At 39.1% G+C, this 17,211-nt stretch overlaps 1 protein-coding gene across 13 annotated transcripts in view; it reads right to left on the bottom strand.

Moving 5' to 3' along the window:
• Positions 1 to 17,211, bottom strand: part of TENM4 (teneurin transmembrane protein 4) — a 750,083-nt gene that overhangs the window by 176,610 nt on the left and 556,262 nt on the right. For all 13 annotated transcript variants that reach the window (XM_039384005.1, XM_039384003.1, XM_039384001.1 and 10 more), the window contains 2 exons: positions 9,136 to 9,306; positions 4,066 to 4,280 (listed from right to left, as the gene is read on the bottom strand). In XM_039384005.1, coding sequence (XP_039239939.1) covers positions 4,066 to 4,280; positions 9,136 to 9,306 — 386 coding nt within the window. The remainder of the gene's footprint in view (positions 1 to 4,065; positions 4,281 to 9,135; positions 9,307 to 17,211) is intronic.

The raw sequence follows: 17,211 nt of genomic DNA, 5'->3' as shown, positions 1-17,211 counted from the left end.
TTTGTGCTATATACTAAATGTAGATACTTAAAGCTTAGTGAAAGGAAAACAATTTCAAGGTACTCGGGTACGGTGAGCTGCTGTTGTTCCAGACCAATCTGTGTTATGCTTACTTGGGCTTCCTGCCAAACACAAAAGTTTATTTTTATAAATATTTGCAAGATGCTGCTGCAGATGTTAGTGACTTTGCCAAGTTACTAGTTACTAGTTGTAAATATTAATTGAGCCACAAATGGATTGTGCTTTATTGCATTTTAATACATTCAAAGATTTTTAATAGGCAATTAGTTACTGCCAGCATGGAAATCACAGATAAAACACCATGTTAATCAATTCAAACTGTACAAATGGAAAAATGCTCTCCACAAGCTGTGATGGCCAATCCCTAAAATTTATGATTTATTAAAATTTGGCCTAGGTTAAACTGAGTTTTACAAAAGGATTTGATCTAGGAAGATTAAATCTAATACACCATAACAAAACTGTGTAACTTTTATTATGATTTGTTGAGAAAAATGAGAAGAAATAGCTTTAGTTAACAGAGAACTCTTTTGGGCTTCTGCATGATCTATTTCTAAGACTAAAGAAAGCTGGACCTTGCTTTTTCTTCCTACTTATTAGTGATAATAGTTGCTGGCAACCTCAAAGAGAACACAATCACCACAGCCAGAGAAAGTTTCCCAAAGAGAATTTGGAAGAGGTTTGTTATTTTAGCATGGATAAATATGACTTCAAACATTGTATTAGGTTTGCATGGCCAGATTTTGGTAGCGAGGGGGCTACAAGGGTGGCTTCTTTGAAAAGCTGCTAGAAGCTTCCCCTTTTCTCTCCGAGGCAGAGGCAATTCCACTTAGCTCCAAGACAGACCTGCCAATGGTTAAGTGTGAGCCCATGGTAGCAATTGTGACCTCTGTGATAACATATCTAGGAAGGAAAAAAAAAAATACTGCTGTAACCCTCATTCCCCATTTCCCTGTGCTGCTGGGTGGGAGGAGGTAGAGAACCGGGAATAAAGTTAAACGTGGGAAGAAGGGAGGGGTGGAGGGAAGGTGTTTTTAAGATCTTTTTTACTTCTCAATTATCCTACTCTGATTTTGCTTCGTAATAAATTTAAATAAATTCCCCAAGTCAAGTCTGTTTTGCCTGTGATGGTAACTGGTGAGTGATGTCTCCCTCTCCTTATCTCAACTCATGAGCTTTTCATGGTATTTTTCTCTCCCCTGTCCAATTGTGGAGGGGAGTGATAGAGTAGCTCTGGTGGGCACCTGACATTCATCCAGGGTCAAACAGCCACAAATATTTTATGAAATTCAGGAATATATTCCAAGGCTTTACAGCTTTAGGATCAATTCAAAGATCCTGAAACAGCATAAACTATGTTAAGGCTCATAAAACAGAAGAATTATCTAAATAGAAGAAATATCTTATTATGTAACACTGAAAAAAACCCCTGATAATCAGCTGGAGCTTTACTACTGCCATCAAATAGGCTTGGGAAAAAATAATTGACCCTTTATTAAATTCTTCTAGTGGAGACTGTACTACTCTGTACCGTACACTGCTCTAAGCACACATTTTGCAAAGTTTTGTTTATGAAATTCCTTGAAAAATTTTGAAATATGTAACTCATTGGTTAGATTTATGAGGTGCAGCAGATACTCTGGATTATGCAAAAGAAAAGAAGAGCTTTGTGTAATATGTATTAAATATGAGAGACAAGTTTAATATTTCAACAGAGAACGCAGGTTACCTATTAATGACTACTTTGATTAATAAACTGTGGTGAGATTAAACATCATATAAAACTATATAGAAGGAAAACAATGCTTTAATTAACAGCAGGTTTATAAAATAATTAATATAGGAAAAATTACAATTAACAAACTAAATTAAATATTAACAAGTAATACATCAATATTGATTCAATAATCTGGAGCTTCATAAAATTATTTCTTCAGAACAGGGTGTGTTTTGTGATCTGTTTCTATTAGTGTACCATGGTTTTTATTGTTTGAAGAAAAATGCCTGTCTGGTCATTTTTGGTCTAGATGATGAATTTTTCTATATACTTGGCAGCTCTCAATGAGTGGTTACACAAATAGGAGCAAGTGATTCTGAGCAAGTATATTGCCTTTTCCAGCAGGTAATATTGACAAACATGGGCCACATCTCACATTCAACACTTCATTTTTAGCTGAGGCTTCAACTGATACGCAGCCAGGCTGATTTAAATGGAAAAGGTCCTGACACTGAGAAATCACTGAGAATGTCCCAGCAAAAATCATGTTGCAGAAAGACCAGCAGTGATGGTGAAGTTGGTGCAGGCTCGCTAATTTCTTAAAACGTTTCTGTGGTTGGGTATAGTGAATCATAGAATATCCTGAGTTGGAAGGGACCCACAGTGATCATTGGGTCCAACTCCTGGCCCTGCACAGGGCAGCACCAAGAATACACCATGTGCCTGAGAACATTGGCCAAAGACTTCTTGAACTCTGTCAGGTTTGGTGCTGTGATCACTTACCTGGAGAGCCTGTTCCAGTGCCCAACCACCCTCTGGGTGAAGAACCTTTTCCCAAAATCCAGTCTAATCCCTCCTTGACACAGCTTCATGTGCCCTGCTATATGTGAAGATTTTAAGTTCAATAAACCTGAGGGTTAGGTGTTAAGTTTTACATTTGTTATTAGAACAACTGAAACTGTTCATGTAATAACTCCTGTTCCATAACAAAATTTAAGATTGATGATAATAAACAAATAAAATCAACACAGACTTCTGATCTACAGTTAGTATTATGTGATTGTGACTTGAGGTTTTATTCAAATAACACAGCAGTTTTTAAGTTATAAATGTTTGAATCTCTCCGTGAAAAGAGACTGATTAAAAATGGGTAATAACAGCATTACTGTGGCACTGAATTTATGACGTGCTGATCCTACCGAAATATTTTAATTCTGCAGAAAAGTAGGCAGAGAAAGTGTAGATTTATGACACCTCTTCGACATAAATACGTTGGAGGTGTGCTAATGTGAAGAAAATACCGTATTACCCAAAGAGATTGTAATAAACATATTTGTTTGTTCAAAAAGAAAGACAGGGTATTTCTATAAATCTCAAATATTTTTAGCTAATAGTGGAGGGCAAGGGTAAGACATTAACATAAACCTGCTAATTCTTTGATAACTTGCTGATGCAAGTGGGAGAAAGATACTTTGCACTGCCAATGTGTTATGCCTTAATGTATTAATCAATCTGGTTAAGAGCAGCTTAGAAACTGAAATGGAAAGTAGAGAAAATAATATATAAAATCCTTACTTAAGGGAATAGTTCTTCATAGCTTTTCCCAGAAAGTGATTTCTTGATGTGGTTTTTTGTCAAGGTGTGTTAAGAAAACCATCTGCTTTCATTTCAGTCCCATAGAATAATAACTGTATCTTGATTTCTGCCTGAGTTGGTGGCTTTCTGTAAAGTTGATTTTCTTTGCTTATACACTAATTACTTGGCCTTGACCAATGTCAGTCTAAGCTGACAGTCAACATACATAATGTGAACGGTAGGCTCCAGGAGTTTCAGCATCAAAGACAAAAGTGAACTTTGCTCCCCTGAGACTTACCAACCTTGCTGCTCTTACCATGAGAGGGGAAAGGCAGTGGCTGAAAGAGAGACAGACCTGAGATACATGAAACTGCTTATGAGGAAATTCTTTCAGATGCAGTTTGAGTGTGGCTGCCTTTGTGCAAAGCACTGGATGAAGAAGGTGGTATCCCATGCTACTTGGAGCATCCACCTGGTAACCCTCAGTGACTACCAGCACCAGAACACCCTTCTCCTCCTCTAGAAGCTTGCTGCCTTAGGCAACTGCCTGCTTTGCCTCTGCCTACAGCCCACCAGATTAATGCATTTAAATTGTGCCACTGTCACTTGATTCTCTTTCTCTGAATAAAGGATCTTTGACATCTTGCAAGCATGCAACGAATTCTAGAAAGAAACAGACGAAATAAAACCATACACCATACAAATGTACAATTTCAGACAATTATTACTTAATTGAAATAAGATCCCGTTACCTGTGTGTGTGATGGTGGGAGTCCTTTTCTGCCATAGATGCCAACCAGAGCAGCCTTTCCTAAAGACACATTGAATTTCAGATGCACTGGGTGGTCGATGAACACCTGAGATCTCCAAAAAATACCAGGAGGGATCTTCTGTGTGGCTCGTCTGCCTACATCAATCTCTCCGGAGTCTATAAAACTGTCGTCTGGAAAGAAACTACTGGGCTTTCCTGCCAAAACACAGGAACAAAATTCTTGCATTAGTCTTATATCCTGAAAGTAATCCAATCATACTGGTATCTCTGACACTGATCTTGAGAAACAGTCTATTAGTGTCCTGAAATCTTCTGAGAACTTTGTCTAGCCAATCCATACGATTATGGGAGGAAAACTGGCAGGGTTATTTCTGGCTTCAGTAACTGTTTTGTTTGAAAACATGAACATGGGAAGAGCAACCTGGAGAAAAATGGCCTTTTGTTTAAATTGTAACATCAGAGAGTGCGCAATTACATTCCAAAGATAAGAATAAATCATCTGACATTATATCCTAAATAAATATAACTTCAGGAACAGAGAAGTCACCATTAAATTACAAAAAAGAAGTGCAGTAAGTGTGAGATAGACGTGTCACAGAGTGGAATGGTGGTGTGGAGAACAGCAGCATGAATGATGCCTGAGTGGGGAAAGGAAAATGTTCCTCTATTAAATTAATTCTTGACAGTGGTAACAGTATTTGAAGCTTGTTGAACAGTGCATAAAAAGGTAAATAAAAAAAAGGACTGAGAAAAACAAAGGAAATTGTACCCTGCACTTGAGTAATGTCTGTTACATGAAAGGTTTTAATTGGGTTTCAATATAATCTGCAAAGTGTGCTATGATTATCCGTTTTCTTTCAGAAGACAAATGAAGGCATCTGTTTCTCAAACTGACCACCAGGTTGGAGAGCCTAGGTATTCAAATGGAATCAGTACGTGCTGTAATGTCCAAGGGAGTCAGCAGGGAGCTTGGCACACCTAAAAAACACACCTGAGAAATTCCAGGTTAGAAATTCATAGACTCACAGCTTTCCAAACAGGTGGCTGCTTTGAAAAATCTGGACCCAAAGGAAGACCAGGGAACACGGGGCAGAATGAAAAATCAAATGCCAGAACGATGCCTTTTTAGACTGCGCCATAGCCAGTGGCCACAGCTTTAGCTGCAGGGCATAAGGACAATGAAGAAGGCAACTGCTTAGCAAACAGCCTTTATTAAGGACACTTCTAGTTGAAAAGTATGCAGTAGCATCACCTGAAAGATTTCAGCTTTAGTAAGGAGAGCAATAGGTCACCAAGAACTAATTATGAATTTTGGAAATTCAAATAAATTTGTTTTCTCATCTCCATGCCATTACAGCACACTACTCTGTGTTTCACAGATCAAACAGGTCTAACAAAATGAGAAAGAAATTTCCAGGTAGTTACAGTCTTTTGCAGGAAAATCAAATTGTGAATTTTTTTCTTCCAGAGTCTATATTTGAGAAATGGGAAACAAAAATAGGTTTTCCCATCTATCATGAATTCACATGAAACAGTCTCAGAATTTACTTGCCATGTTGAAAAAGGTGATTGATAGAACATGTCATTTTAGTGTTTCAAATGACAATATTTCATTTAATGTTATACAATATTAATTGCAATATTTCATTAAAGTTCTCCACATACCATCTCAACATAAACTTTCCAGGAGAAACAGATGTAAATTGTTAGCTGTCTCTGAAAATCAATATAGAAGTTACATGCATATTAACTATTAAGGATGGTGTTGTTTTAATTTGTTTTGTTTACTTAATAAAACTTAGCAGAACTTGTGGTTCCAATAATACTAACCACTGATTTAAAGTCAGCAACTGCTTAAATACATTGCTGGAGCAGGACTTGATGGCATATTTCATTATGCTATTCAAGATAGCACTCTCTGCTATCTTGTGGCAAAAGTTTTATGCATACCAGCACAAAAGGTGTATATGCAAAGGCTGTATACATGTGCACAGAAAAAAAAAGCTACTGTTAATTTTACGAGATCCTCATTTATCTTTGCTCATCACTTTCCAATAAATATGGGGGGAAATCTGCTGACCTTTTACTCTTTTTTAGTTGAAGTGTATACTAATGGAGATAATCAGAAGCAGCTTAGGTAAATGGGCATTCCTTATGAATCATTCTGTGCTGATAGACTACAATTGCACAATGAAAATCAGCTTGATTCTGAAGGGAATTACCTTATCAATTGGACTGATAGTATTTATTTGGCATACTAAAAATTACTTTTCACACTGTCAGGATTAAAGGAAACAGTTCCCATGTCTTCATGCAAAGTTTCTTATCGCATTATTGTAAGAGGAAAAGGTAGAGGATTCTATTAAAGAGCTAAAGACATCACATGTTTTGGCTCAAATGAAGTATATAGTTTTTCTGATTACTACTGACATGTTTTATAGACTTTCAGAAATTCAGATGAAAACTTGAAGTATTTTATATGCCCCCTGAATGTTCATTAATAAAGACTATACATCAGAGTGAATAAGTGAAGGTGAGAATTTAATATGACAGATGTTGCTATGCAAGCGAGAGGCTGGACAAAATGAACACAGGATGTATTCTGTACAGAGAGCAGTGCTTGCTCATGTAAATAAAAATGCTTCTGTGATTGCAAAAGGCAGTCTTACAGAAATAATTTTTTGTACACACAGTTACAAAGTTTATGTCTCCTCTTGGTGGACAGTTGTATGCCTGAGAAGCTGATATCCTGTTGTATCGTGTTGCCACCAGTTGATGTCAAAAGAGTGGCTTTCTTCACCAGTCTGAACTCAGTCCCTAAAATCCATCCCTATTTCATCAGTTTTAGCCTACAGTAAGATCAGGCTCTGTGGACTGGATACTTCATAAAGTACAATAAAAAAGCCATTTCGGCTTCTAATCAGAAATCGGCTTTTAATCAGAATATCTGACTCCTTAAAATTAACTTCAGGTCTGAATTCTTAATTGAGCTGTCAATTACTTCGCTTTTTCTACACATTACCTTGAACTTTTTAGTTGCCGTAGCAACTGTTCCTAATTTCTTTGGATATCAAAATGAACTATTTCATTTCAGACCTTGCTGAATCTGTATTTTTGACAGGAAGGTACCCTGACCCATCAAAACACTTAAGAACACACATTTCTCTGACTTCAATCACAGTTAGTTACATGCTTAAATGTAAGCATGTGGTTAAGTGCTTTGGTAAACAGGGTTGAGCTTAAACACAGGTAAATGCTGTGCTAGAGCACAGACACAGATGAGAAAGAATGACTGTTACTGAGAATTGGCAAGACATTGGTAATGATTCATTCAGATCAGCTCTAAGGATGCTCTAACACATTGCAGCCTATTTCATTCTGATCCAGAAGACTTTCAAATACATTTCAATTTTTTTAAAAATAAATTTCAATCACATACATTATGGTTTAGAATAGAAGCCATGCAACACTGCTAGTCCAGAATTAGTTACATAGCCACCTAATGAGGAGAGAGCTGCATTTTAAGGCTGGACAGCGTCACTGCTGCAACAAAGATGTTGTCCTGATGTGTTTTCTAGTCAACACAAGATATTTTCCTCAAGCCTACAGATTTCCTAATATCTGTATGAAGTACTAATTTGAGGGCTTTTCTATTGACGTAACTAGGCTATTTCCCAGTATTCTCTTTCAACAGAGCAGCAACCAAAACTTCTACTCATGTTACTGCAAACCTGCCTGAAAATAAAATCAAGTGGAGGTCTTTCACTTGGATGGCACTTTTGGATACATCCATTTATTTTCGTTTTGACTTTTAAAAGGAAATGGACAGATCAAAGCTAGATGATTCAAAATGAAACATATGGCAAGTTAGAGGGGAAAAAAAAAAGATCTGTCATGAAGTATTTTTGAATACAACAGCAGGGCTGTCTGCAGCTTGCTGCACTGTCTAGTAAGGTTTGCTGAGAATAACCTGCTTAGCTGATTTTTCCTTTTAGCAACTTGATGGCAGCCATCAGTTACCAGTAAATACACTGTTTTAAGGAATACACATAATTCTGGCCTTTATTTGAACTAATAAATACAGATAAGTACTTACAGAAAAAAATACTACAATTAATTCAAATTTTAGATGTAAACACAGGCTCTCAGCCAAAGCCTAGGGAACGCTCTGGAAACTTTTGAGTTGCCAGAACAGTAGCATACGTCTTATGTGTCCTCAAAACTTCTTCCACCAAAATAACTAAAAAAAACCAGCCAATGACTTCACTTTTACTGAAATCCATTAACTTTGAATAGAGGAGCTTGATACACAAACAAAAAGGCTTTCAGAAAATTAGAATTTCTCATTTCTCTGGCAAAGTCTAGGGAGGGATAAAACTTTGCAGAGCTTACAGGTACTTTTGGCACTGCTGCCTCTAAAAAAAGCACACTAAGATGTAAAGCTGCTGGATGAGGTGCTGCTGAATTTAGGACCCACCAGCTGCTGCTAATTTATGTCAACATCGTAATTCGTTGTGGAAACTAGGCCTTTTATTTGGCTACTTTTGCAAAGAGATGTCCACCTCTGGAGTGCCAAAACTCACAGTGTAGAAGTTCTCAATAAATATTTTGGTCCTCAAAACATTTGCTACTCAGTGGCAGCAAATAGGCAAACTGAAATGTTTTTGTACTGCTGCAGAGAAAGCTTAATCCACTACTCCAGGAATCATTTAATTTTCAAGAGACAATGTTTTCCCATGAAAACAGCCCCTCGAGGCAGGGTTTTCATGATGGCCTTCTGTATCCTGTGAGATAAGGTACAGATGGCTTCACCTTGACAATGCCTTGAATGTGTGGGGAGGGTTTCACACAGTTTTATTGCATTAGTGGACATCAGAAGGGTACAAAACTTAGAAACGTGGAAACAAGACCAACGATTACTAGTTCTAGACATGTAAGACTGGAAAAGCACCTGCTGATGGCAGCATTGAGGGTAATGGAACATGAGATTGGATGGCTGGAGTTTAGAGGCAGACAGAAGACTCACAACATGAACACACACCAACCATACCTTCACTGGTTCCTTTGCCTTTCCTGTCAGGTAACTCTAACCCTGTGCCCCCCGAAGGATATAAGGAGACGTCCGTTGGCACTGGCCAACTGCTGGCTGTGTCTTCCGTGATTTCATACATCTGCCCTTCCATCGGCTGCAGGTGCCAGTTTAGGCCAAACAGGTGCATGGCTGTGGTGAGCAATGAGAAAAGTCATCTTTTTCTGTTTGGGAGAGTTTCAGAACTACAGGGGCACATTCTAAATTCTCACTCCACTGTCTTATTAGTGGTCATTGCTTTAGGACAAGAATGGGATTAATGTAATTGGACAGCCCCTGCTGCTTCTACCATACAAGCTCCCTAGGTCTTTCCACCCCCTTAAACTCATTTTAGATCACCTGTAGCAATCCACCCTGGTTCTTCCAGCATATCCACTCCTGACTCATGGTCTGCATGAGAGCATAACCAGGCACAGTGTTTCAGAAAGCTCCCAAGGCTGGGGTGGCAATGTGGTAAACAGAGAAACACAAGGAGTATTATTTCTCAACTTACCAATAAATACCAGGAAACTGCACTATGATTTGTTTTGCTATATTCACAGTGTATCATTTAGGTTCTTTTTTTTTTACCCATCAATTAGACACAGAAGTTCTTACAGACATCTCTGACAGTTTTTCCTGTTAAGACCAAGTAAAAACTAAGGTAATTTAAGATCCATCTTGCACACATGCCTTTGTGCTCTGCATCACAAATGCGAGTGACTATGTCTGAACATTCCTTGGTACAACTCAGCTTCCTCTGTTCAGATCAAAGATCAATCCTTGAGATCTGAAAACAAGCATCACCATTTAGATTTGTGTGATATCAGGGCAAAGCTCTCTGTAGGCTTCTGGGCCATGCAAAGTCATCCAGTGCACACGTGAATCTATTTCAAGGCATTCCATAAAGACAAGTGAAGTTAAGGAAGAAGACAGACTACTTAAAAAGCAAACACGTGTATCAGGAGTATGGAAATCATATGCCTATGCAACTAATATTTGCCCCTTGCAAATATAAAGCAAAGGATGTGGCTTCCCATATCAGTTCTTCCATCCCCAACATAAACATTTCACACTCAATCAGTATCCAGCTTAGCTTCAGGCTCTACACAGATAAATGATCCAATATTTGCTACATTTGGAATGACATTTCTTTTTTAAGGGAAAGCCTTGATATTTTACGCTACTTCTCCAGGAAACTTTACAGTGACACTAACATCACAGGCATTTAACATAAACAAAACCAGTAAAGAAACAGAGCATTTCCATGGCTTATGGTTCTCTTTTAATTCACGAAAATATACCTGAGCTCGGCAACCACTGTTAGGGACAAGTGGTTAGTTTATTTAAATCTGTGCATCAGGACAATCTTTTCAAGAGGACTGAAAAGTAATCCGAGCAGTTCTTCCAAAACAGCGTGCTTAGGCAATTTAGCAAAATATGTGATTTTTTCCACTTCAGTCCCAATTAGGTCACCTATCGTTTACCAACATAACTAAGGTTGTCTTTGCACAACTAAAACTCTCCTTTCACCATGTAAGTGGGGACTGGGTTTGATAACAGTCTTAACCATTAAGAAAGGAAATACTCTCCTAAAACTCTCAAACAGCAAGGAAGGTCTCCTGAGGACCTCTTCAAAACTCATTGTTATCAGGTATATATATACTAAGAAGGAATGCTAGCAACACAACTGGTAATTCAACCAGGACACTTTAGACAGAGGTACGAGTACTTTCATCTGAAAGGAGTGTATTTACTTGGCAGAGAAACTGTGCAAGGGAAGAGAGGATATCAGACCAGGAGCAGGGAATTTGCATCAGGCATTTGGCATTCCTATGCTTGCATAATTTTTTCATCATCGGAGTGCCTGGGCACTTCATAGCTATTAACCTCATAAAACCTCATCAGGTAGGAATCTGCTTTTTTCAACTACACAGAAAGGAAAAGAAGAACTACAGCAGATTAAAGGACTAACTTAGTTAACTTGTTTAGGCATTAAAATAAAATTGTGTGTTAATTCACTTACTTTATGTTCACAGGTTCAGAAGCTCCAGCAGGCATTTCATGCACCTTTCTGTCAGCAGTTTTTGTTCTAAGCTCAGTACTGGCTGCTGCCTGAGAACTCCGTCCAGGCTGGACCTCTCCAAGGACCAGAGTGTAACTCAGGTGCTGCAGAGCTGTTAGAGAGCTCAGGGGCTTAGATGCTATAAGCATGCAAGTTCCCATGTTTAACCATATGGATGGTTGTAGTTCCAAGCAGAACAAAAACTGTACTGTTCACTCCTCTAAACTCAGGCAATCCCAGATATCAAGCAGGCCAGATGCTTCTGCTGGCTCTAAGTGCTTAATCCAGCTCCATCTATCAGATGTCTTCATGTTACTATGACCTGCATGAGCTTATACCGGGCATCACTGGTTCGGGCAGGAACTGAACCAGATGTTTGCTTTTTTCACAACACCATTTGACTTGCCCTGTCCTTTGGACGTCACAGTCCAAGTGCCACACAGACTTTTAGGAACACATTGCAAGGCCACTGTTTCCCCAAAAGGACGTTGTTGCTTCTCCTCTCCTTAGGAGGAATTTGTTGTTGTAGATCATTACTTACTGCAAGCAAATGAAGGTGAAAAACTCAACATTGTTTTGGGTGCAGAGAAAAAACTATGAACATTTCTTCCAGGCATTAAAATGCATTTAAAATTCATGAGAGGAAATGTGTTAGAAGGGAACATCTTGCTTCAGTGTAACGACAGAACTGGTAGCCTGGAAGTGCTACAGCTTTTCTGCATGTTATCCATCCAATTGAGCAAGTGAATCGACCATTCCATGTCATCATTCAATCCTAAATGTTTGAAAAGTGTCTTACAGTGTCCCAATTTAGAAAATACGACAGATTTATCTGTAACACAGATACTGTATTGTCACACAGAGTCAAAAGGCTCATATTAATGTTACCTTTTGTCTTAGATTTTGTCTAAAGCAAAAGCTTCTTGCATACATTGTTCCCATCATCATATAGATCACAGAATCAAAGAATCACAGAATGGTTTGGCTTAGAAGGGACCTAGATCTAGTTCCAACCCCCTCTGCCACAACAGGGACACCTTCCACTAGACCAGATTGCTCAAAGCCCCATCCAACGTGGCCTTTAACACTTCCAGGGACAGGGCAGCCACAGCTTCTCTGGGCAACTTGTTCCAGTGTTTCACCACCCTTATAATAAAAAATTCCTTATATCTAATCTAAATCTATTCTCTTTTAATTTAAAACTAATGCCCCTTGTCCTGTCACTACAGATGTCAGTAAAAAGCCTCTCTACATCTTTCCCTTTTAAGTACTGAAAGGTTGTAAGAAGGTCTCCAATGATGATCCACGAGAAAGATTTCTATGACCACCATGCACACAAAAGTGCAGAAATCTGAGAAACAGAGAATTTTTTGAATAGAATCTTGATTACCAAGTGGTTTAATAAAAATGCAGAACATGGAGTGCAAAAGCTCAGAGCTAGTGCTCTATTCAGGATTTCTGATTTGCTGTTTCTAAGCACAAAATAAAAGCCCATAAATATTCCCACCTATAAGGTAGAAAGACATCACGCAATTTCTGCTACATGTAGGCAATAACCACAAAAGCCAACCTGAAACAAGAAAAAAGAGTCTGACTTACTTTGGTAACACACACGGGTAGCAGGTATGTTATCATCAAATCACCTGATTAAGTGATTTCATTACTATCTTCCAAATATCAGTAGTGTCTGATTGGCAAGCTGGCGAAGATTAATTTCTTCTCTTGCTCCATCTCAATGCCATATTTGTGATAAGTAGTAACACCACTGGATGTTTTGTGTCTTTACATCTCAATGGGATGTGTAAAACTGTTGATGCACACAGTTGTTTAAAGGTTTTAGGAGAGACACAAAACAACCTTGTTCTGTGCTAAATTGATGCACAGTTCTTTCTTGTGGAAAAAAAAAGAATGGACCATAATCAGGTAAAAGCCCTAGAATCATGGATTAGAGGCACAGTCATATACTTCAAAGTGTTAATGTTCCTAAAAGCAAAGTGAAGCTGTAAAAATAGTTCGAGATTCCTGATGGTCTCAGTCTCCAGGTCAATGGAACCCACTGTGGACATTTTCTCTGGCTTTTTTTTCCTCCCTCTGCTCAGCTAGACATAAGATGTGGCTGACAGGGAGTAAATGCCCTTGTAAAAGACCTCATGTCCTTCTTCCTCTCCCTCCCCAACATGATGCTCAAGCAGATATTCAGATATTGAAGACTTCCCATGTATTAAAAGGGCACTCTGCAATTAACAATCATTAAAGTGTACCCTTTTGTAAAATATCATGTAGCTTTCACTGCCTAGGAAGCCCCATGACAGGCTCTTTATGGAAGCTTTGGCTTTATTTCCCATGGAGAATATAACTCTTTTGTCTGCCTTCTCTTGGAATGGAAACAATACTTACGGTAAACCCTGCATCCTCTCTGGGGTGTTTCAGCACCAACAACTTAGATGATATAAAGGCATCTGGGGCCTCTGGTCCATTATGCTTATGTTTTGACATTAAAGCTTTGACTTGCACAACCTTTCCACCGTAGCTAATTGCAAGCAAAAAGTGCCCTGAAATGTGCTGAACAGGTATCAGAATTTTCTGTTGCAGAATAAACCACCTTATCCTCAGTCCTATGTCACCTCTGGCTGCCTTCTTGGTGGAAAACAAGGACGCCAAATTCCAGTCCCTTCAGAGTTTGATTACTTCACTGAGTTCAGCATTTCAACCACGACAATGTGATATGGTTGTTAATTTGCTGGACCCAGATTCACTTTAACAAAGAAAATTTGCAAACAGTTTAGCATCAGCTGACCTATTTAACCATCCAAATAAATCAAAGTTCATATTGGTGGAACCAAATATTCAGGATCATGAATATTTTCCTTTTAACACATTATGTCTTTCTATATTGCATTATTCCTACTCCATAGCTACTTGTGGAGGCCATCATCAGCATAAGCTGATGCTATTAAGCCAGATAAAGAGGAACATTCTTTCCAAGTATGTTTTGAAAAAACCCAGGCTTTTGGGTATCTTTGTATTATTGCCACTTGCTTATGAGACAGCAAAACACTAAAGTCAAAACAACTTACTCAGCAGATCAGAGAACAAAGGAAGTGGTACAGCATTTAGGATGAAAAAGGACAAACAAAGATAATAATTCACATGGTCAACAAAATGGACATCTCTTGGGAGAGGCTGATGGAGTGAAGGGGCTAGCAGAGAGAGGTAGATGATTGTGATAGATCACAGGCAGAAGAAAAGACAAGGCATGCTTACTGAAGCATATGAGACCCCCAGAAACCACACCAGTCAGCAAAAAAATTGAAAAACAAACTCCTGGCCCTTTATTAGCTTGTTGCTTTGCCCAAAGCTGCAAGCTAAGTGTAATAAATAACCAAACCAATCAATTACGATGCTTGAAATTAAGGTTACAGCTGAAGCCACCAGCTGCTTCAACAGTGTTTGTTAAAAGCATTCTCACAGCGGCTCACAGGCTCTGCTGCCTTCTCCTCTGTCCTCTCAGAGCTAAGTCCTGCAGGTACCACTGCTGGCCTGCCAATTCCTCACTCCAGCAGAGCTCCTACATAATCTAAGGAATGAATAAAATAATGACTGTTTCCCAGCTAACAACTATCTTGCCCTGAAAAAAGAATAAGGAGTTTTTCAGAATGGAAGCTCAATGAAACAAGTTAATGATCACTACTGTGAGTCTGGATTTACAGCAAGCACAGAGGATAAAGGGCATGGAGGCAAGACAGAAAGTCTTCTGGGCTTCTCATTTGAAAAACTTATCCAGTTTCTTTGCACTAAGAATACTCCAGGTTTTGAATCCACATTTGTGTAAGGATGTCAGAATATTTGCTTAAATAACATGGGGGAGCAAACACGTTTTGGAAAAGCCAAGCTTCTCTGCACAGCCCCTCCACCCTCCGCAGCTCAGCTGTACTGGTACTGGGCTCTGTCTGGAAAAGCTTGGCTCCACTACTCTACTGGTTTCTATAAGCACCTCACTGCACTGGTGATAACAAAGCCAAAGCCAACACAAGACAAAACACCACTCCTAGGACGGAGAATGGCTTTCCAAAGCCCCTGAGTGCAGCATGGGGGAAAGGAAAAAATGGGAAAAGTGTGAGAAGGAACAGCTGAGAGAAACTGATACCATAATGAAGAGTAAAAACAAGAAAGAAAGGGGAGGATGGTAAGAAATACAGAATGAGAGACAGTTCGGAAAGAGCAAAGGAAATCTAAACAAAAGAGTAAAACAGATTTGGAATAGGAAAAACAGCTGGAGCTCAGTGATGGAGAAGACATTTATACAGCTTGTTTCTTTGCTCTCCCTTCTTTGTGTGGAAACAAGTATAAGATACACGGTGGTTATATATTCCTCTTTAACCTTCATGTTTGGCAGTCAGACTTCAAATAACACACTCTCTAAAATGATGCCTCTAAAATGATACCTGAGCTTTGCTTTTTCTCCTAATTGAAAAAAAGCTGAATTCCACCACTGAATTACTCAGGGCTAATTTTGACTCAAGTAAATGTATTGCTTTCACTCCTGTCTCTGGAAGAAACTCGACTATAATTATCTGGATAACTGTCTCTCTGTACACTAAAATCATATGATTTCTGTAGAAGTGGTAGAATTGACTGTTGCAGAAATAATCATATTTTTGCAACATTCAATGTTATGAAAAGGAGCCTTTCAGCATGAAAGAATCACTGGTTTGTCAATTTTCAACAAATCACAGAAGAGGCACGCAAGACTAAAGAGAATGGAAACAATAAAACGAACATTAAAAAAAATAAACTGTTTTTCTCTTACACTGCTGTTCCACGTGCTGGACAAGACTTCCGTGTCCCAGCATGGTAGAACATGCCAACACAATGAGAGTTGAGGATTGAAGGGCTCTATGGCCCTATTGGTTTGGGAAGAGGGCAAAAGCAGCAAGCATGGGACGCTTTGAGTGCTGCAGTGATTTAATACTCAAATACCTAACGGGTTCACAGATCTGGAACTGAGATCCAGGGATCTCAGTGGTTCGTAGTATCATGAATTCACATCATTTATACGTACATACCCGGGGCACTCAGCCAGGCACAGTGGGGTAAGGAGAGAGGGATTCCTGCAAGGCCAGTTCTTGCATGGACTTTGGCAGTTACTTTACAAACAAAAACTCTGTACAGTGCTCTGTGTTGTTTCTAGTGTCTGAAATTATTTCCTATAAATAAATGCTTTCCTTCCGTGGCTTAAAACTCTCACTCAAGGAATAGAAAACCTAACTTCAGAAATCATCCTCTACTCAAAGGAATGTGAGCTTGCACACCAGGATGGGACTGCAGCCATGTGGGAACAGAGAATCCTGCACACAGTGCTCTCCACAGCCCAGATGGATTAGGCCTGCTGTACAGTTAGAAATGTAAAATTAACAGGTCACAGAGAAACGGAGCCCAAAAAGCGGCTGGACTGCATGTTGTTTAAGTGATGACACTCAGCCTGTGGCTGGGACATCCTCTGGCTCTGCTTCCTGGCCTGTTGATTTATTTGATACAAGAACAATAGTTAAGAAGAATAAAAAAGCCACCAGGAGGGATACTTACGGTAATGTTCACTATTGTAAATTCCCCATCTGCCTCCCTTCCTGACTGCTCAGTGATCCACCTTCAATGAGAAAAAAGGTTTACAAGCCTCCTTCACAGACCGGATTTGAAGACACTTTGCTGGGCTGGGCTGCAATTGCTTCATCCTGAAAACTGGACAATTTATATCCACCCATCTTGGGTGAAGGGGTTAGGAGGAAGGACTTTGATGATAAAACAGAGCAAAAGCTGTGTTGTGTTTGTTTGTGCATTTTTTTAGGACCTCAAATGTCCTAAAGTAAGAGGCAGGTGCTTTCACAGCCAGCTCAGTACAGACAAATGCTACAGGATACACCCATGTACCTGGGATCATGCCTGCTGCCCGACTCTTCCTCCACCTTCCGAGCTCAAGCAAGTACCAGATGCAA

The sequence above is a fragment of the Pipra filicauda genome, unplaced genomic scaffold (genome assembly GCF_003945595.2).
Source record: "Pipra filicauda isolate LSUMZ 115617 unplaced genomic scaffold, ASM394559v2 scaffold335_size1511353_pilon, whole genome shotgun sequence".
Taxonomy (NCBI): domain Eukaryota; kingdom Metazoa; phylum Chordata; class Aves; order Passeriformes; family Pipridae; genus Pipra; species Pipra filicauda.
This window is presented reverse-complemented; position numbering and strand designations above follow the sequence as displayed.